The sequence below is a fragment of the Heliangelus exortis genome, chromosome 20 (assembly GCF_036169615.1).
Source record: "Heliangelus exortis chromosome 20, bHelExo1.hap1, whole genome shotgun sequence".
NCBI classification, from domain to species: Eukaryota; Metazoa; Chordata; class Aves; order Apodiformes; family Trochilidae; genus Heliangelus; species Heliangelus exortis.
The window spans coordinates 7,306,223-7,321,428 of record NC_092441.1 but is presented as its reverse complement, the minus strand read 5'-3'; the positions used below and the strand labels follow the sequence as shown (position 1 = coordinate 7,321,428).

General features: G+C 40.6%; 1 protein-coding gene and 1 long non-coding RNA gene across 20 annotated transcripts in view; one reads left to right on the top strand and one right to left on the bottom strand.

Annotated features, from left to right (window-relative positions):
• Positions 1 to 15,206, bottom strand: part of LOC139805576 (uncharacterized) — a 103,521-nt gene that overhangs the window by 39,891 nt on the left and 48,424 nt on the right. For all 18 annotated transcript variants that reach the window (XR_011729881.1, XR_011729872.1, XR_011729871.1 and 15 more), the window contains one exon: positions 2,387 to 2,500. This is a non-coding gene — a long non-coding RNA (uncharacterized lncRNA). The remainder of the gene's footprint in view (positions 1 to 2,386; positions 2,501 to 15,206) is intronic.
• The window catches only part of LOC139805570 (myosin heavy chain, skeletal muscle, adult-like), a 46,038-nt gene that overhangs the window by 23,041 nt on the left and 7,791 nt on the right, over positions 1 to 15,206 (top strand). Inside the window, exons 1-19 of one of the 2 annotated variants that reach the window (XM_071764096.1) lie at positions 8,154 to 8,375; positions 8,460 to 8,603; positions 8,696 to 8,852; positions 10,104 to 10,131; positions 10,229 to 10,340; positions 10,419 to 10,511; positions 10,643 to 10,706; positions 10,798 to 10,896; positions 11,002 to 11,105; positions 11,186 to 11,324; positions 11,856 to 11,974; positions 12,070 to 12,219; positions 12,593 to 12,763; positions 13,230 to 13,539; positions 13,692 to 13,762; positions 14,366 to 14,453; positions 14,544 to 14,661; positions 14,821 to 14,944; positions 15,026 to 15,162. In XM_071764096.1, coding sequence (XP_071620197.1) covers positions 8,169 to 8,375; positions 8,460 to 8,603; positions 8,696 to 8,852; positions 10,104 to 10,131; positions 10,229 to 10,340; positions 10,419 to 10,511; positions 10,643 to 10,706; positions 10,798 to 10,896; positions 11,002 to 11,105; positions 11,186 to 11,324; positions 11,856 to 11,974; positions 12,070 to 12,219; positions 12,593 to 12,763; positions 13,230 to 13,539; positions 13,692 to 13,762; positions 14,366 to 14,453; positions 14,544 to 14,661; positions 14,821 to 14,944; positions 15,026 to 15,162 — 2,435 coding nt within the window. In that variant the 5' untranslated portion in view covers positions 8,154 to 8,168. Of the gene's footprint in view, positions 1 to 8,153; positions 8,376 to 8,459; positions 8,604 to 8,695; positions 8,853 to 10,103; positions 10,132 to 10,228; positions 10,341 to 10,418; positions 10,512 to 10,642; positions 10,707 to 10,797; positions 10,897 to 11,001; positions 11,106 to 11,185; positions 11,325 to 11,855; positions 11,975 to 12,069; positions 12,220 to 12,592; positions 12,764 to 13,229; positions 13,540 to 13,691; positions 13,763 to 14,365; positions 14,454 to 14,543; positions 14,662 to 14,820; positions 14,945 to 15,025; positions 15,163 to 15,206 lie in introns of those variants that run through there. The other variant, XM_071764094.1, reaches the window with a different exon arrangement.

The following is a 15,206-nucleotide window of genomic DNA, read 5'->3' as shown; positions in this document are numbered from 1 at the left end:
CAGGCTGTGCTCTCACTGAGGGAAGGTGGTGGGGCTGTCCACCAGAGATCCACTGGAGTATCAGGACTGCAAAAGAACTCCTGGCCAGTCCTGTGGCTATCACATCATGGTTATGGAGACTCAGCTCTGCCAGCAGCCTGACTCTGTCAGTCCTTTGTAGAGCTCAGTAAAGCCATCATCAGTGCCTGCTACCGGTAACCACAGAAAATCAGGCAGGGGAAACCAAGGCCCAGAGGTATCGGTTGGGATGTGGCTGTGCCTTTTGCCTTTCTGCTTGCTCTGTTTTTCAGATCACACAGACCTTGTCAACTTTATTCTTAGCTTGGGTCTTGTCACCAGATACTAGAGCAATGGACAAGTTCTTTTAGAATCTTTGGCAGAAAGATGGCGGCATTATTACCAGGGGTCGGGAGCAGGGATTCCTGTCACAGGGCTCCAGCAGGCTCCTGTCATTCAGAGCGAGCTCAGCCGGGCAGCAGCTGAGCTCAGGGCTCTCTGCTCAGGGCACCCATTGCCAGGGGGTGGCAGCATGGGGCCACCAAGGTGGAGCCTCCTCTCAGAGGCTGGACTGCTACAGACCAACAACTGGTTCTCTCTTAAAAAGAGCCGCTTCTAAAGCTCCTGAAACTACTCGGGCCACATATCATGATAGAATCATTCCAGGTCTATTAAAATCCAATGAAATGGGTCAGCTGGTTTTATATTTTCACCACTGGGACAGAATGACAGCGGAATGGGACAGAGAAGGTCTGGCAATGAATGTTGGGTGCATCAATGCTGAAAGAAAAGGCCCTGAGCTGACAGAAGCAGCCACTGCTCTTGTGTCCTGTGGGAAGAAGGATATCCAAGTACTTTGGCAGGGTGGCACAGAATCAGACTTAAAAGTCTGTTTGGAAAATTGAAGAAATTGTCCCTAATTTTCAGAAGGAAATTCAGTAAATAGAAATAAATTACTTTTGGAGGATGAAATGAGGCAGAAAAATGTATGCGATTTGTCATCTGAGTCAGGGAGAAAAGAAATTGTGGGCAAAAATTTATACACACTCAGCAATGTCAAACAGTTGCAAAAATGTTATAGCTAATGATTAAAAATTTTAGTATAAGTACTCTTTCTGTGGTGCAGGATATGAATACTTGCTTACCTCAGCAATGGGTTATCTCAGTCAAAGTCTCCATCAAATTGAATAGGGTACTACCCTGAAAAAGGGTAGTGTGGGGAATACATTCTAAGGCATATAAAACCAGCAATTTTTCAAAATTGATAAATAAATAAAGAAGCACTGTAAACCCAGTTTACACTTTAAAAAAGAGAACTATTGTGATTTTAATGGACCTATAATGAGACTGTTTTTTCAGAACTCTTTAACTTGTAAAGGATACATCTGTAAGGGTGCAATATGAACTATAGCAATGTGCTAGTCTAAACAAGACACATCATATATATTTAGAACAGATAGGAAAAAAAATCACATTCTAGGGTTTTCTTTCATGCTGAACTAATACTACTCGTCACTTGAGGAGACCATAAATTATGACAAATTACCAGGACCTAAATATTATACCAAGAGAAGGGGAATCAAAGACTCTTTCCTTTTAGATATTTATTCCTGTAGCATCAGAATGATAACCATTTGCACTGACACACTGTGGGGTTGGGCTGCCTGTCAGCTGACAAGTGCTAACCAGTCACAGGGAAAACCCTGCTCCAAAAGGACCATCTTGGAGAGAAAGTTTAAAATAGGTACAGTGTGTATGTTCGAACAGAACTGCTGCCTCCCCTCCCCCCTCCTACAAAGGATCTCAGATTTGTGAATTCCTTGCCCCCTGGGAGATCCTTCAGTTTAATTGCTGTTTTTACTTCCTAAAATATGTGACTTCATATAAAAATTTGGATGAAGTCTGAAGAAGATATATATTTGTAACACTCAGTCAAATATAATAACAAAGTGAATTGAACTGCATATATGGATGTTTGCTTTCTATGAGTTAGCTTCAGTGGAAGATCACAATACCATGCCATACAATCAGAGTTCATGTGTTCAAAACATGTTTGGAAAAATTCAGCGGTTAAGAATCCACTGTGAGCTGCCATCATGTCCTGCTCAGGCCTTCCAAAAACACAAATTACTGAGAGAGAGGAGAGTTTTAGGGAAATGCTGCTCAACGTTTCTTAGGGAAGATCCTGCTCCTTCCTGAGCAAGTTGAGCTACGTGGACCTTGGATCTCACAAGTACTGATTATTTTAGGTTATGATACAGTTGCCTGCAGAGATTAATACTATCTCCTTTCTTCCTTTCTTTTCCTTCCCTTTCCTTCCTCCTCTTCCATCTGCTTGCTGTTTAAATTACTTTTTTCTGCTCAGTGGTCTCCTAGCTCCTCCACTCACCTGCTCTGTAACAGGAACTCCTCAGCTGCTCTGCTGGTTGATAGACAGGGCATCCAAAATTGAGTAATTTCTTTCACCAGAATCTATTGCCCAGATTTCTTCTGCTGGTGTTAGCTGTAGAGACAGTACAAGTGTGAGTAGTGGGACACCTGTGGTGCTGATTTGGAAGTTGCCCATCCTCCAGTCCCAGATTGTGGGTTTTATTTGCCTCTCATGTTCAGTAAATGCATTCTGAGGACTGCCAAGAGTATCATTCAGTGGGAAGCTACTTAGCAACAAATTTGTCATCAGTGTTCCCCCTAGGACTGGTAGACCCAGAAATTTTTGCTTACATTTGCCATGGTAAAGAATGGATGGCTCATACTGCTTTTCAGACTGCAGGTTTATAGCCTCATTAGTTATGATCCCCAGTAGTTCATCCTGGGAAATAATTTATTGCTTCCAGCAATTTTCTTTGCCCATTCCTTCATCCATGTTTATCAGAAATGTTCGTTTAATGCCACATTTCCTAATCAGATGACACATCGGAATATGCACTGAGCACATTCTGCACATAACATTGAAAGAATGCACCTTGGCAGATCTATGCTGAATTGATAAAAAACCTTTTAATATGGAAAATTTACTCTTACCATTTCCAGGGTTCAGTGCCCAGTCACATCCTAGGAGAAGTGTAAGGAAGAGCAGTTTTGCTACAGAGCAGTATTCTGACATTTCTGCTTGTCCTGTGCTAACATTCCTATGAGCTCTCATTTCACACAGAGGGCAGCAGTAATGCTGCTACAGCAGAGGCCGGGCATTCTCTGTCAGATTGTCCATCACACCCTACAGAGCAACCTGTTCTGTCAGGCAGACAAGCCCTACCATTATGACAGCATGGCAAACAACAGCTGAAAATCTGCAAGGAGTGAATTGAGTTCTTTTTTAATTAATATTCTTTTTATTTTTTAAAATCAGAAGCAAGTCAGGGAACTTTAGACTCCATCCTCTTTCTAGAAAAGTCACAAGTGAAGCTATATAGTGGTTTTTGATTTGGTTTGGTTTTGGTTGTTTGGTTTTTTGTGGTTTTTTTTTTTTTTTAACCTGGAAAGTCCTCTATGTTTATGCCTTAGTTCCAAAATAGATATTATGCCCTTTATTTGGGGGTGGAGAAGGAAAGGGGTATATCTACACTCTGTGGAAGTTACAGACTCTAGTAAGGAAAGGTATTAGACCAGAAGGCTCTTTCAGTAGCAAGGTCTCCCATTGCCATACATTTTAAAAGGGCATGTGCTGAGAGGATAAGAGGTAATGGTTTTAAGCTGAAAGACTGTAGAATTATATTAGATCTTAGAAAGAAATTCTTCCCTGTGGGGGTGGTGAGACCCTGTCCCAGGCTGTTGCTGCCCCATCCCTGGATGGAATGCTGTCATGGATGGTTCTGCACTATTTGGGAAGGACAGACTGACAAGGCGAGGTGATGGTGTTGCTCTTTATGTGTGAGAGCAACTGGAATGTACTGAGTTCCATCCAGGGGGAGAGGTAGAAGGAGTTGAAAGCTTGCAGGTAAAATTAAGGGTCATGCAAATGGGGGTGGAACTCTCCTGGGTGTCTTCTATAGACCATCAACCCATCACTTGGGTTTGTCTACTATAGACCATCAACTGATCACTTGGAAGAACTATAGGGATGTTGTCAGACAATGTAGGAAGGCAAAAAGAAAGGCCAAAGCCCTCTCAGAACTCAAACTAGTAGAGGAAGTAAAAGGAAGCAAGAAGAGCTTCTTCAAATACATCAGTAGTAAAAGAACAGGGAAATTGTGGGCCCAGTGCTGAATGGGGTGGGAGCCCTGATAACAGAGGATGCAGAGAAGGCAGAGCTGCTGAATGCCTTCTTTGCTTCAGTCTTTATTCCTAGGATCAGCCCTTGTGAACTGCAGACACTGGATATGAGAGAGAAAGCCTGGAGGAGGGAAGACACACCACTGGTCAATGAAGATTGAGTTAGAGATCAGTTATGCAAACTGAATATACACAAGTCCATGCGCCCTGATGAGTGTCGAGAGTGCTGATGGACGTTAATCATCCTACCACTCTCCATCATTTTTAATAGATCATGGCAAACAGGAGAGGCTGAATATTACCTTTGTGAATGTAAATAAATGCAAAGTCTGTATACCTACAGTGCAGTGAGCTGCTGCCTTTTGCAGTGCTACACCCAGCCTGTCCCAGTCCCACACAGCTGGGTGAGTGTTTTTCTCAGTGGAATATCTGCTTGATGAGTTCTGGGTGGATGCCCTGTCCCCAGGGGCACCACCTTTAAGCTTGGCTGCTGTAAGGGCAGGCACACTGACCCTCTTCTGAGCTAAGCCACCTTGGTTTGCCAGCAGCTGTCTGCAAACACGTGCAGTGCACATTATTGATAGTAGGTTGAGAAGATACAGTTGAAAAAGTGCTTGACTGGGATGCATGTCTGAAAGTATGCTTTTATATGCATATATATATGTATATACATGTATGTATATGTATATACATGTATGTATATGTATATATATGTATATATATGAGGGAGTTCAACTGTATGAGTCACACCTTTTGTAACATGAGAAATTAATCATGAGATAAAGGCAATTTAATTAAATGTATTATGAATACCTCATTTTAGGTTGCAGCCCTGAACATCACATTTAAAACCTTTTTTAGTGTGGTTTTAAGTGCATTTGTTTAACATTAATTTTAGAAAATATCTCATATTTGATTGCACTATAGGTCAATTCTTAAACAGCCCGATTTTCATCTATGTCCACAGTTGTATGTGACACAGTCAAAGCTGCTTTTCCTTCACACCCTAACTAGTGGTTTCATGAAGCACTCACTGACTGTGTCCACAAGTATAGGTTTGGTACAACAACCTAAAAGAACATTTTCCCACTCTGTATGGAATACTTGTAGTCTCCTATTGGTGTTACATTCATTGCTTTAGAAGTCCCATAGATGGTGTTGCTATCCTGAGAACACAGCTGTTAAGAAATGAGGAGAGACTTGCTGACAGGCCTCAAGCAGGAAACGTGAGGGACGTGAATTCCCTGAACAGCATGAACATGGAGAAATATTAAAACAGGACTTCAGGGGTGGACATGGAAAAAGCTGGAAGGAATTCAGCTTCCCAATTTCCACCTCATTTGCATGCAATCTGTTTGGGATGAGTCCAGCTCTACAGCCAAAAGGTAGAGAAGGTTATTGTTGGAATGCCTCATCTTTCTCCAAGGATCTGCAAGTGGTAGCTGAACATGCAGGGAAATTTGGCAGGCTTCTATTCCTAAATGAAGAATTATTTTGTGGAGGTTGTTTGATGAAATCAGATTATAAATGTTCTCCATATTAATGTATTGTGTTAGACGAGAATTAAAAATTACCACACTGGTTCTCTGGTAATAGGTAGCTCACTTCCATGTGAAAAATTAGCCTTCTGAGATATTCCCCTGTCCCTGTAACTTGTGTAGTGAACTCAAGAGTGAGCTCTGGATTTGGATTCCAGTCTGGGGCTCAAAAAGTGAGTGCTGCAGTGCCAGAGCACTCTTAGAATGGGGTTCCATAGCACAGGCCATTTTTATTGCTGTATAATTCACTGAAACACAGACATTGTTTTTCTAATATCTACCATCTTCCCTGTGCTGTTCACCAAGATAGTTAAATGACTGAAATGCAAATGTGTTTAGATCTTGATGATCTGTAGAAGTTTAAATGATCACAACCTTTCCTAGAACATGACCACTTAATCTATTGGACTACCAGCAGATCTGCATTTCCCAAACCATCAGCATTACACAGGATTTCCTGCTACCTCTAATACTCTGGTACAGCGACGCCTGTGTTGTTAGATTTTTCTGTGACTGTGAGTGTTCAAGCATGCATATTCTGATGGCACAGAAGTGCTTGAAAGAGTATTTATCATAGCAGATTATATCTGGATTTATAAATTGACATATGTGTGACTGTGCATACAAGCATGGCAGGAAAAGTAAGGCATGCTGATTTGAGGAGCTGTAGGGAGGAAGGGGCTATTGGAGATTCTGTAACTTCAGATACGATAGAGGGAAATGGTTATTTATGCAGGCAATAATCTGAGTAAGCATACATAAAATGCAAGGAAAAAATAAAAGAGAGAGAACAGTGAGAAAATAGAGCTTTTGAGGAATGCCTTTTAAAATGCAAAAGTCATAAATATTATTTTCATAAATGTATGAACTAATCATATATTATCTATGCATGCTCAAATGTATGTTTTAATTTGATACCTCAAAAGTCAGCTCAGGAATCTATTCAAGGGATCCATTTCAAAGTAGAGGCTCCCATTACTTGGGATCAGGCTTTCAACTCACTGTATGTGAAACTCTCTCAGCTCTTGAGAATGTCCTATACTGAAACCTCAGATGTAACACATTTTGACTTTCTGTGTTTTTAGAAAATACCATTGAAAAGTGGACCCTAACAACAGATATTTTCTGGTTTTTTTTGCATACTTTTCCTGTTCCTCTCAATGAAGGTCTTCCTAAAGCATTATAGACATTATAATCCCCGTTGCCTGCCTTAAACGTTGTGGAATATACATACCAAGGAAACTACCATGGATCAAGGAACAAATCACTGAGAAAGCCAGCAATAGGAGCCATAAATCCCTGCATCCAAGTTCTCTAAGTGCCTTGAGTTGTCTAGATTCTCTCCTTAACACTCTTGACAAATTATTTATAGATGTATTCACATAGTCAGTAATATATAAAAATGTTCTAATTATATCATTCAAATCCAATGACAATTATGCCCTTAGTTTGCCAGACAATGCTTTACCAAAGAAGGTTTGCCAGAAATGTTATGACCGAAGAAAGAGGGAGCATATACAGCATCTGCAAACCAGACGCTATAAAATCTCCCAGGGATAAGTCTGGGCTGTCCCCACAGAAAGCTCCAAGGTAAGTGACTGAATTTTGTGATCTTTAAGAAAGAGGACAATGTCTTTGCACTATCCCATTCCATTTCTCCAGTGTCTGGCAACCATTTCCTTGAGGGAGTGCCCACATGAACAAAAATTTTGAATATAAATTCAACCTAAATTTTTCTCTGGAATTTCGTGCAGCAATAAGAAACAACTGCCATTTCCATTTTACAGAGTTGGCCAGTTTTCAGGATACAAGCCATTCTCTAAAGGTAACACCCTGAATAATGCACTCCTAAACTATAGTCTAAGGCAGGACTTTTAAACAGCTGCATGAGTTGTCTTTGTAAATCTTTGTATATTTCTGCTGAGTTTTGCTTAGGCCAGAATGTTGAAAAGAGGGAAAATCTAAAAAGTGAAGTAATTTTTCATTTTTAGCACACAATGTAATACTTTTAGTACTATGTTGAAGATTCATCACTCATATCAAGGACCAGAACAGAAAGTGATTTCCTCTGGCTGTAGATTTTTTTATGTGATGACCTCAAATATGGTCAAATTCATCAAGGTGAGTTGCCATACTGTAGCCAATATACAGATTATGTTCTGTTTACTGTTTCAAGACCTATGTGTTTCAGAAGACTAAGTCTCACTCTTGAGTTGAACTTATGTATGTTTATGTTAAAATCAAACTGGTTTTCAGTGGTTGCATCTAAAGAGATTCTGAGACAGTATCTAACAATTCATTAGCTAAAGAGGAAGGTGTTTTCTCAGTGATAAAGATTCTTGTTCTTCCCAGCCTTCCACAAAATTGTTTCTTTTTTTCCTCCACCAGACACTTCTGCTGTCGTGCTTTCAATAAAACACAGACATGGCCTCTGGAGACTCTGAGATGGCTGTTTTTGGGGAAGCGGCTCCCTACCTCCGGAAGTCGGAGAAGGAAAGAATTGCAGCCCAGAACAAACCTTTTGATGCCAAGTCATCCGTCTTTGTGGTGCATCCTAAGGAATCCTTTGTGAAAGGGACAATCCAGAGCAGAGAAACAGGAAAGGTCACTGTCAAGACTGAAGGTGGAGAAGTGAGTGAAAAACAAAGATGAAGGACTCCATTTGATTCCCACTCTGGACTCAGCTGACATACATATATCTCTCTTCCTTGGCAGACCCTAACCGTGAAGGAAGATCAAGTCTTCTCCATGAACCCTCCCAAGTATGATAAAATCGAGGACATGGCCATGATGACCCACCTCCATGAACCCGCTGTGCTGTACAACCTCAAAGAGCGTTATGCAGCCTGGATGATCTACGTAAGTACCAGCCACAGTCTCCCTTTGGGCAGCTCGGAGGAACTGCTCTGCCAGGCTAAGTGGAGCCAACGGGCTGTCTCCTTTCCTCACAGACCTACTCGGGTCTCTTCTGTGTCACTGTCAACCCCTACAAGTGGCTGCCCGTGTACAACCCGGAGGTGGTGTTGGCCTATCGAGGCAAGAAGCGCCAGGAGGCCCCTCCACACATCTTCTCCATCTCTGACAATGCCTATCAGTTCATGCTCACTGGTGAGTTCTTGATATACTTTGGGCTGCACTTGTAATGAACTATCTGTAGAGCAAAATGTAGAGTATTCTCTGGAAATATGGAGCAACACTTAAAATATTGTATGTATGACATTAATGGAAGATTAATGCACTTAACTGTAATGATCTGTGTGAATTGAGTGTGTCTGTTCCCATTAGAATAGATAAAGACTTGGACCTAATGAAGATAATCTAGGAGTAAATTACCTGGAAAGAAGACACCTATTTTGTTTTGTACACTTAACTGACTGTACTGGGATCTTACATATATGCATAGGTTTATGTATCAATCACTAAACTGGACTCAGCTGGAAAGTGCTGAGTATATGAATATCACACATACTGTATAATTTATGTGTGTGCATTCAATTAAAATTTGCAAGCATCATTGCTAAGAAGTAAAGCAGAGTATCTTCACATTGAAGAGGTACATAATCTTCACTTGATTATTGAGCAAATGTCACTCATGATGGAAAAAATGATTGGGTGTTTTAAGTACACGCAGCCTTTAATGGTCTGTAACAGTTACACTGCAACTGTAACTTTTGCAAGTGTAAATCAATTGCACCTCTCTCAATGTCAAGCAAAAACATTTTTCACTTAAATTGAATATCTTTTAAAAAGTTCTTTCTGCTTTCTCCTCTACCTTACACCTCTTTTTTAAAATTCCCTGTGAGTGCATTGAAACAAAAAAAGTGAAGGACTTTAAATGTTCTTTCCCTATTCTTAGATAGAACATCATAAAGAACAGATAGACCCAGAGTAGAAAAATGAAATATGAACCTTGTGATCTTAGGAGTATATAATTTCAACATATATAGGGGTTAAAAAAAAATATTAAAAATAGTAATGACGTTTGTTGGACATTTCTAAAGCTCATGACACCACCAAATTTCTGTAGTATTACTGGGAAAACCTTCAGATTCATGCTGGTCAAAGACCAACCTCAGTATTTTTATTCAATGTATTTCTCTAATCAGAGAGAAATAAATATCCTGATAAGAAGACAATATCCTGAAAGGCATAGGGCTAGAAAAGCTACTTGGAAGTGATGTTTTTACTGATCCACTTGATAATATTTGAAGGACTACTGGGATCATAAAAAGCATCCTAGGGCTTTTCACTCTCCCTGACGACTTTGGAACTTTCAGTTCATGTTTTCCTCCCAGTTTCTAAGTTCTCTGTTATGCATGAGCATTAGCAAATGCTTTCTTATCTCTTCCTCTTTCACAGATCGTGAGAACCAGTCGATCCTGATCACGTAAGTACCTCCCTGTTCAGGTCCCTGTGGGGCTGCCCAGTGCCAGGGGACCTCCTGCCTGATCACACACTCTCTGCTTCTCTCTTTGGTTTGACAGCGGAGAATCTGGTGCAGGGAAGACTGTGAACACAAAGCGTGTCATCCAGTACTTTGCAACAATTGCAGCAAGCGGGGAGAAGAAGAAGGAGGACACGTCTGGCAAAATGAAGGTAAATTAATAGATAATGGCTTCAACCAATGTTTTCTTCTGTTCTGAAAGGATAACAGCAATCATTACCCTTCTGTAGGGAACGCTTGAGGATCAAATCATCAGCGCCAACCCACTGCTGGAGGCCTTTGGAAACGCCAAGACCGTGAGGAACGACAATTCCTCACGCTTTGTAAGTTATGGCTTTGGACAAAATCTCTTCCTCTCATGAAGAGATAAGTGAAGGGCTCTAGTAGTATTCCACATAAAACAGATGACAAAAGAACCCATCCAGGCTGAAACACTGCATCTTCTCCTGAACAGGGCAAATTCATCAGAATCCACTTTGGAGCTACTGGCAAATTGGCTTCTGCTGACATTGAAACTTGTAAGAGACCCCATAGCCTGACCCCATTCCTTCCTAAATTCCCACCTTTACGTACAGTCTTGTGTCTGACTCTTCTTGCTGTCCTTGCCAGATCTGCTGGAGAAGTCCAGAGTCACTTTCCAGCTCAAGGCAGAAAGAAGCTATCACATATTTTATCAGATCATGTCCAACAAGAAGCCAGAGCTAATTGGCAAGTAAATCACTAACATTTTTGAAGATAGATCACTGAACAATAGCCCCTCAAGTTATCTGTAAAGCTAAAGTACAACTGTGTTTTCCTCTTTGTTGCTTTCAGACATGCTCCTCATTACCACCAACCCTTATGATTTCCACTTTGTGAGTCAAGGTGAAATCACTGTTCCCAGTATTGATGACCAGGAGGAACTGATGGCTACAGATGTATGTAACTTACTAAGCAGGTCATCTGGTGGATGTGAACCCTGGTACATATGCATTTACTTTACTGTGTCCATTTCCAGAGTGCTATTGACATCCTGGGATTCAGTGCTGATGAAAAGATGGCCATCTACAAGCTGACAGGGGCTGTCATGCACTATGGGAACTTGAAGTTCAAGCAGAAACAACGAGAGGAGCAGGCAGAACCTGATGGCACAGAAGGTATCTGCATATTCAGCAACATTTCCAAGAGAGATTGTCTTTGCGATATAAGGGAATAGACAGATTTCAGTCTTTACATATACAAAAGTGTAAACTTAAAAAAAAAAATTGTTAAATGGCTAGATGACTGTGGAGATATGTATCTCATCTAATGATACTCCTATTCACCTTCACAAGTTGGTGAGAACTCTAATATGAGATGTATAATTGATTAGTCTCTGGTACAGCAGGAAGGACAGTACATGCCTCTAGCTCTCTTGATGACGAATTCACTTGCTATGAGACAAGAAAGAAAGTGCAAAGTCTCATATTCATTCCTGATTAAGGAATTCTTCTCTTGAAGAACATTTGTAGAAACTGAGGCTCGGAAAATGCTATAGACTGTGAATCCTGAAAATAACAAGAAATAAGCTTCATAATTTTGACTCAGTAAGAGTGAACACTGTTGTTAAATTTGAGACATTCAGTCAAGGACAAAACCTCAGGAACTATGCAATATTTATTTCTCTCTCACACTTTTGTGGTATTTAGTAGCTGACAAGACTGCCTACCTGATGGGCCTGAACTCAGCTGACTTGCTCAAGGCACTGTGTTACCCCAGAGTCAAGGTGGGGAATGAATATGTGACCAAAGGTCAAACTGTGCAGCAGGTAGGAAACGTGGTTACCTGAAACATGCTTTGATGGTTCCTGTTGATTGTCTCCTCCTGAGTGCAACAATTTCCTAATCTTTTTCCTTGCTTTAGGTGAACAATTCAGTTGGTGCTCTAGCAAAGGCTGTGTATGAGAAGATGTTCTTGTGGATGGTTGTTCGTATCAACCAACAGCTGGATACCAAGCAGCCCAGGCAGTACTTCATTGGTGTGCTGGACATTGCTGGCTTTGAGATCTTTGATGTAAGGAACACAGTTTTCCTAGAACTTTCATGGAAGGCTAATTGACAGTAAAGGGAATTTTGGGACACATTTTTAATACAAGTCAGTATCTTCCTACACTTAATTGTAGGGCATTTGGAATCACCTCCTTTAATTCTGCAAAAAATGACGATCTATTCTTCTGATTACACTGAATTTGAAACCTCTGTTTTCTGAATGTGAAACATATCCTAGGAAAATAACACAGGAAAAATACCCACGAAGAGGCCTTGTATTTAAAGTATCATCCATGATGAATTAGGATTGTGCAAGAAAAGACCTTGCTATTTTTGCTGAATCTTGCTAACGTAGCATGTTTGGTTTTGCTTTTTGGGTATTTTTTTATGTCTGGCAGTACAATAGCTTTGAACAGCTGTGCATCAACTTCACAAATGAGAAACTGCAACAGTTCTTCAACCACCACATGTTCGTGCTGGAGCAGGAGGAGTACAAGAAGGAAGGAATCGAATGGACATTCATTGACTTTGGGATGGACCTGGCTGCCTGCATTGAGCTCATTGAGAAGGTATCCTTCCTTTTCAAGGGTATTATATGTTGGATTTTCCACTCTTTCCAAGATTTGTTTTTTTTTATTTTTTAATATATTTATGCCCTGTGGAAGTGGCAATAGCATGGAAGTGGTTTTGGAATTAACACTTAGATGTAAGGACTTTTGGTGATAATATGAATTTCCAAATTATAAAATGAAAGTTATAAAGAAGACTGTCATGGTCTGTAATTACCGAGCAGTAAAGTTGTTTTATGAAGAGGATATTGCCGTGTAATATTTGTAATTTTTTTCATCAGTAAATGTATTTACATAGGTTCAAATGAAATAGTAGCACTGAAAATAGTTGAGCCTTAATTTTCGCTGACTTACTGTCATGAAATGCATGGGGACAGCTTTTTCTTCTGACTCCAGCAACTTTGTAACCAAACGGGTTTTCCATTCTAACTTTTTTCTCTATCTTGTCTGTTGTAATGTCTTCCAGCCCATGGGCATCTTCTCCATCCTGGAAGAGGAGTGCATGTTCCCCAAGGCAACTGACGCCTCTTTCAAGAACAAGCTCTATGACCAGCATCTGGGCAAGTCCAACAACTTCCAGAAACCCAAGCCTGCCAAAGGCAAGGCTGAGGCCCACTTCTCCCTGGTGCACTATGCTGGCACAGTGGACTACAACATCACTGGCTGGCTGGAGAAGAACAAGGACCCTCTGAATGAAACTGTCATTGGGTTGTATCAGAAATCATCTGTGAAGACACTGGCCTTACTCTTTGCCTCCTATGGTGGAACAGATGCAGGTCAGCTCTGTGAGATCTGTATAATCATTGTGGTACAATGTTGACACAGAATTCAAACAGTAAACACTAAGCATTTCAAATAGGTTTGTATTTTGCAGTCTCTAAAATGCAACTTCTGTATTTTAATACTTTTTCTTTTCTTCCATTTGCAGAGGCTGGTGGTAGCAAAAAGGGTGGCAAGAAGAAGGGTTCTTCTTTCCAGACTGTCTCAGCTCTTTTCAGGGTAGAGTACTGCATATTTATCTCTTTTTAATATGATGAAAAGGAGCAAGCTAACATGAAGTTTGAAGGGGCTATTATGCATTGCTGTAACAGGAGTAAAATTCTTCAGAAATTCCACATCAGGTTTTCCAGTACCAGTTTTAATATTGCTAATATGTTATGTTCAAAAATAAGTATTAATTTTTCAAAGATCATGAAATTTTTTTTTTACTACTCCTGTGGTAGTGTGAGGTTGATACGTTTTGGAATTGAGAATCCCCTTATAAGCATTTTACAATGACGTATTTATCTGATTAAACAAACCCCTCACTTTTTTAATTTCAGTAGATCAGCTTTAGCAGATAGAACATGAGAAAACCTGAAGTTTTTTGTGAAAGTGTGAAACTGCATATTAGTTTCCACTTTACTGAGAGCAATACAGTAGCATTTAGGTCTTTAAAAATTATTTTCAGTGTCTTCAAAGAGAAGAAATATTTACTTGCTGTAGCTATATTTCATTGTTCTGAAGCCCATCTAATTTGGAGAAATTATAAAGTCACTACAATAAGCTTGATTCATTGAACAGTAGGCATAGGAAGCTCACATTACTAACTTATCCCTCTAGGAGAACTTAAACAAGCTCATGACCAACCTACGGAGCACTCACCCCCATTTTGTCCGTTGCATCATCCCAAATGAAACAAAAACACCTGGTAAGATGCTCATGCAGAGAGAACTTCCTCTGATACAGCTGTTCCCATGAACCAGAAATGGGGGTATTAATTTACATTCTGAATTGCCAGGTGCCATGGAACATGAACTGGTACTTCACCAGCTGCGCTGTAACGGTGTGCTGGAAGGGATCAGAATTTGCAGGAAAGGTTTCCCCAGCAGAGTTCTCTATGCTGACTTCAAACAGAGGTAAAAGCATCATTAAAAGCAATGCTGGTTCATCCGTATAGGCTCATTCCAGCTGGATTCTGTTTAAAAAAATAGCTGTATGTGAGCTGGTAGAGTTCAGAAGCTAGTGTGTGTTGGTTGAGAAAAAACAGCCTTATTTTCTCCTTTCTCTTTTCAAAGATACAAGGTGCTTAATGCCAGTGCTATCCCAGAGGGACAGTTCATTGATAGTAAGAAGGCTTCTGAGAAGCTTCTTGGGTCAATTGATGTGGATCACACGCAGTACAAATTTGGACACACCAAGGTACAAACCCTCCTTGGCTCACTGCATACCTGTTCTTTGTTCTACCTGTCACTGATGTGCTGCAACATTCCCTTTCTCAAGGTGTTCTTCAAAGCTGGGCTGCTGGGACTCCTGGAGGAAATGCGGGATGAGAAGCTGGCCCAGCTCATCACTCGCACACAGGCAAGGTGCAGGGGCTTCCTGATGAGAGTGGAGTACCAGAGGATGGTTGAAAGGAGGTAGGCATTCCTTATCTTCAGTTGAAGTCACTGTACTTGGAGGA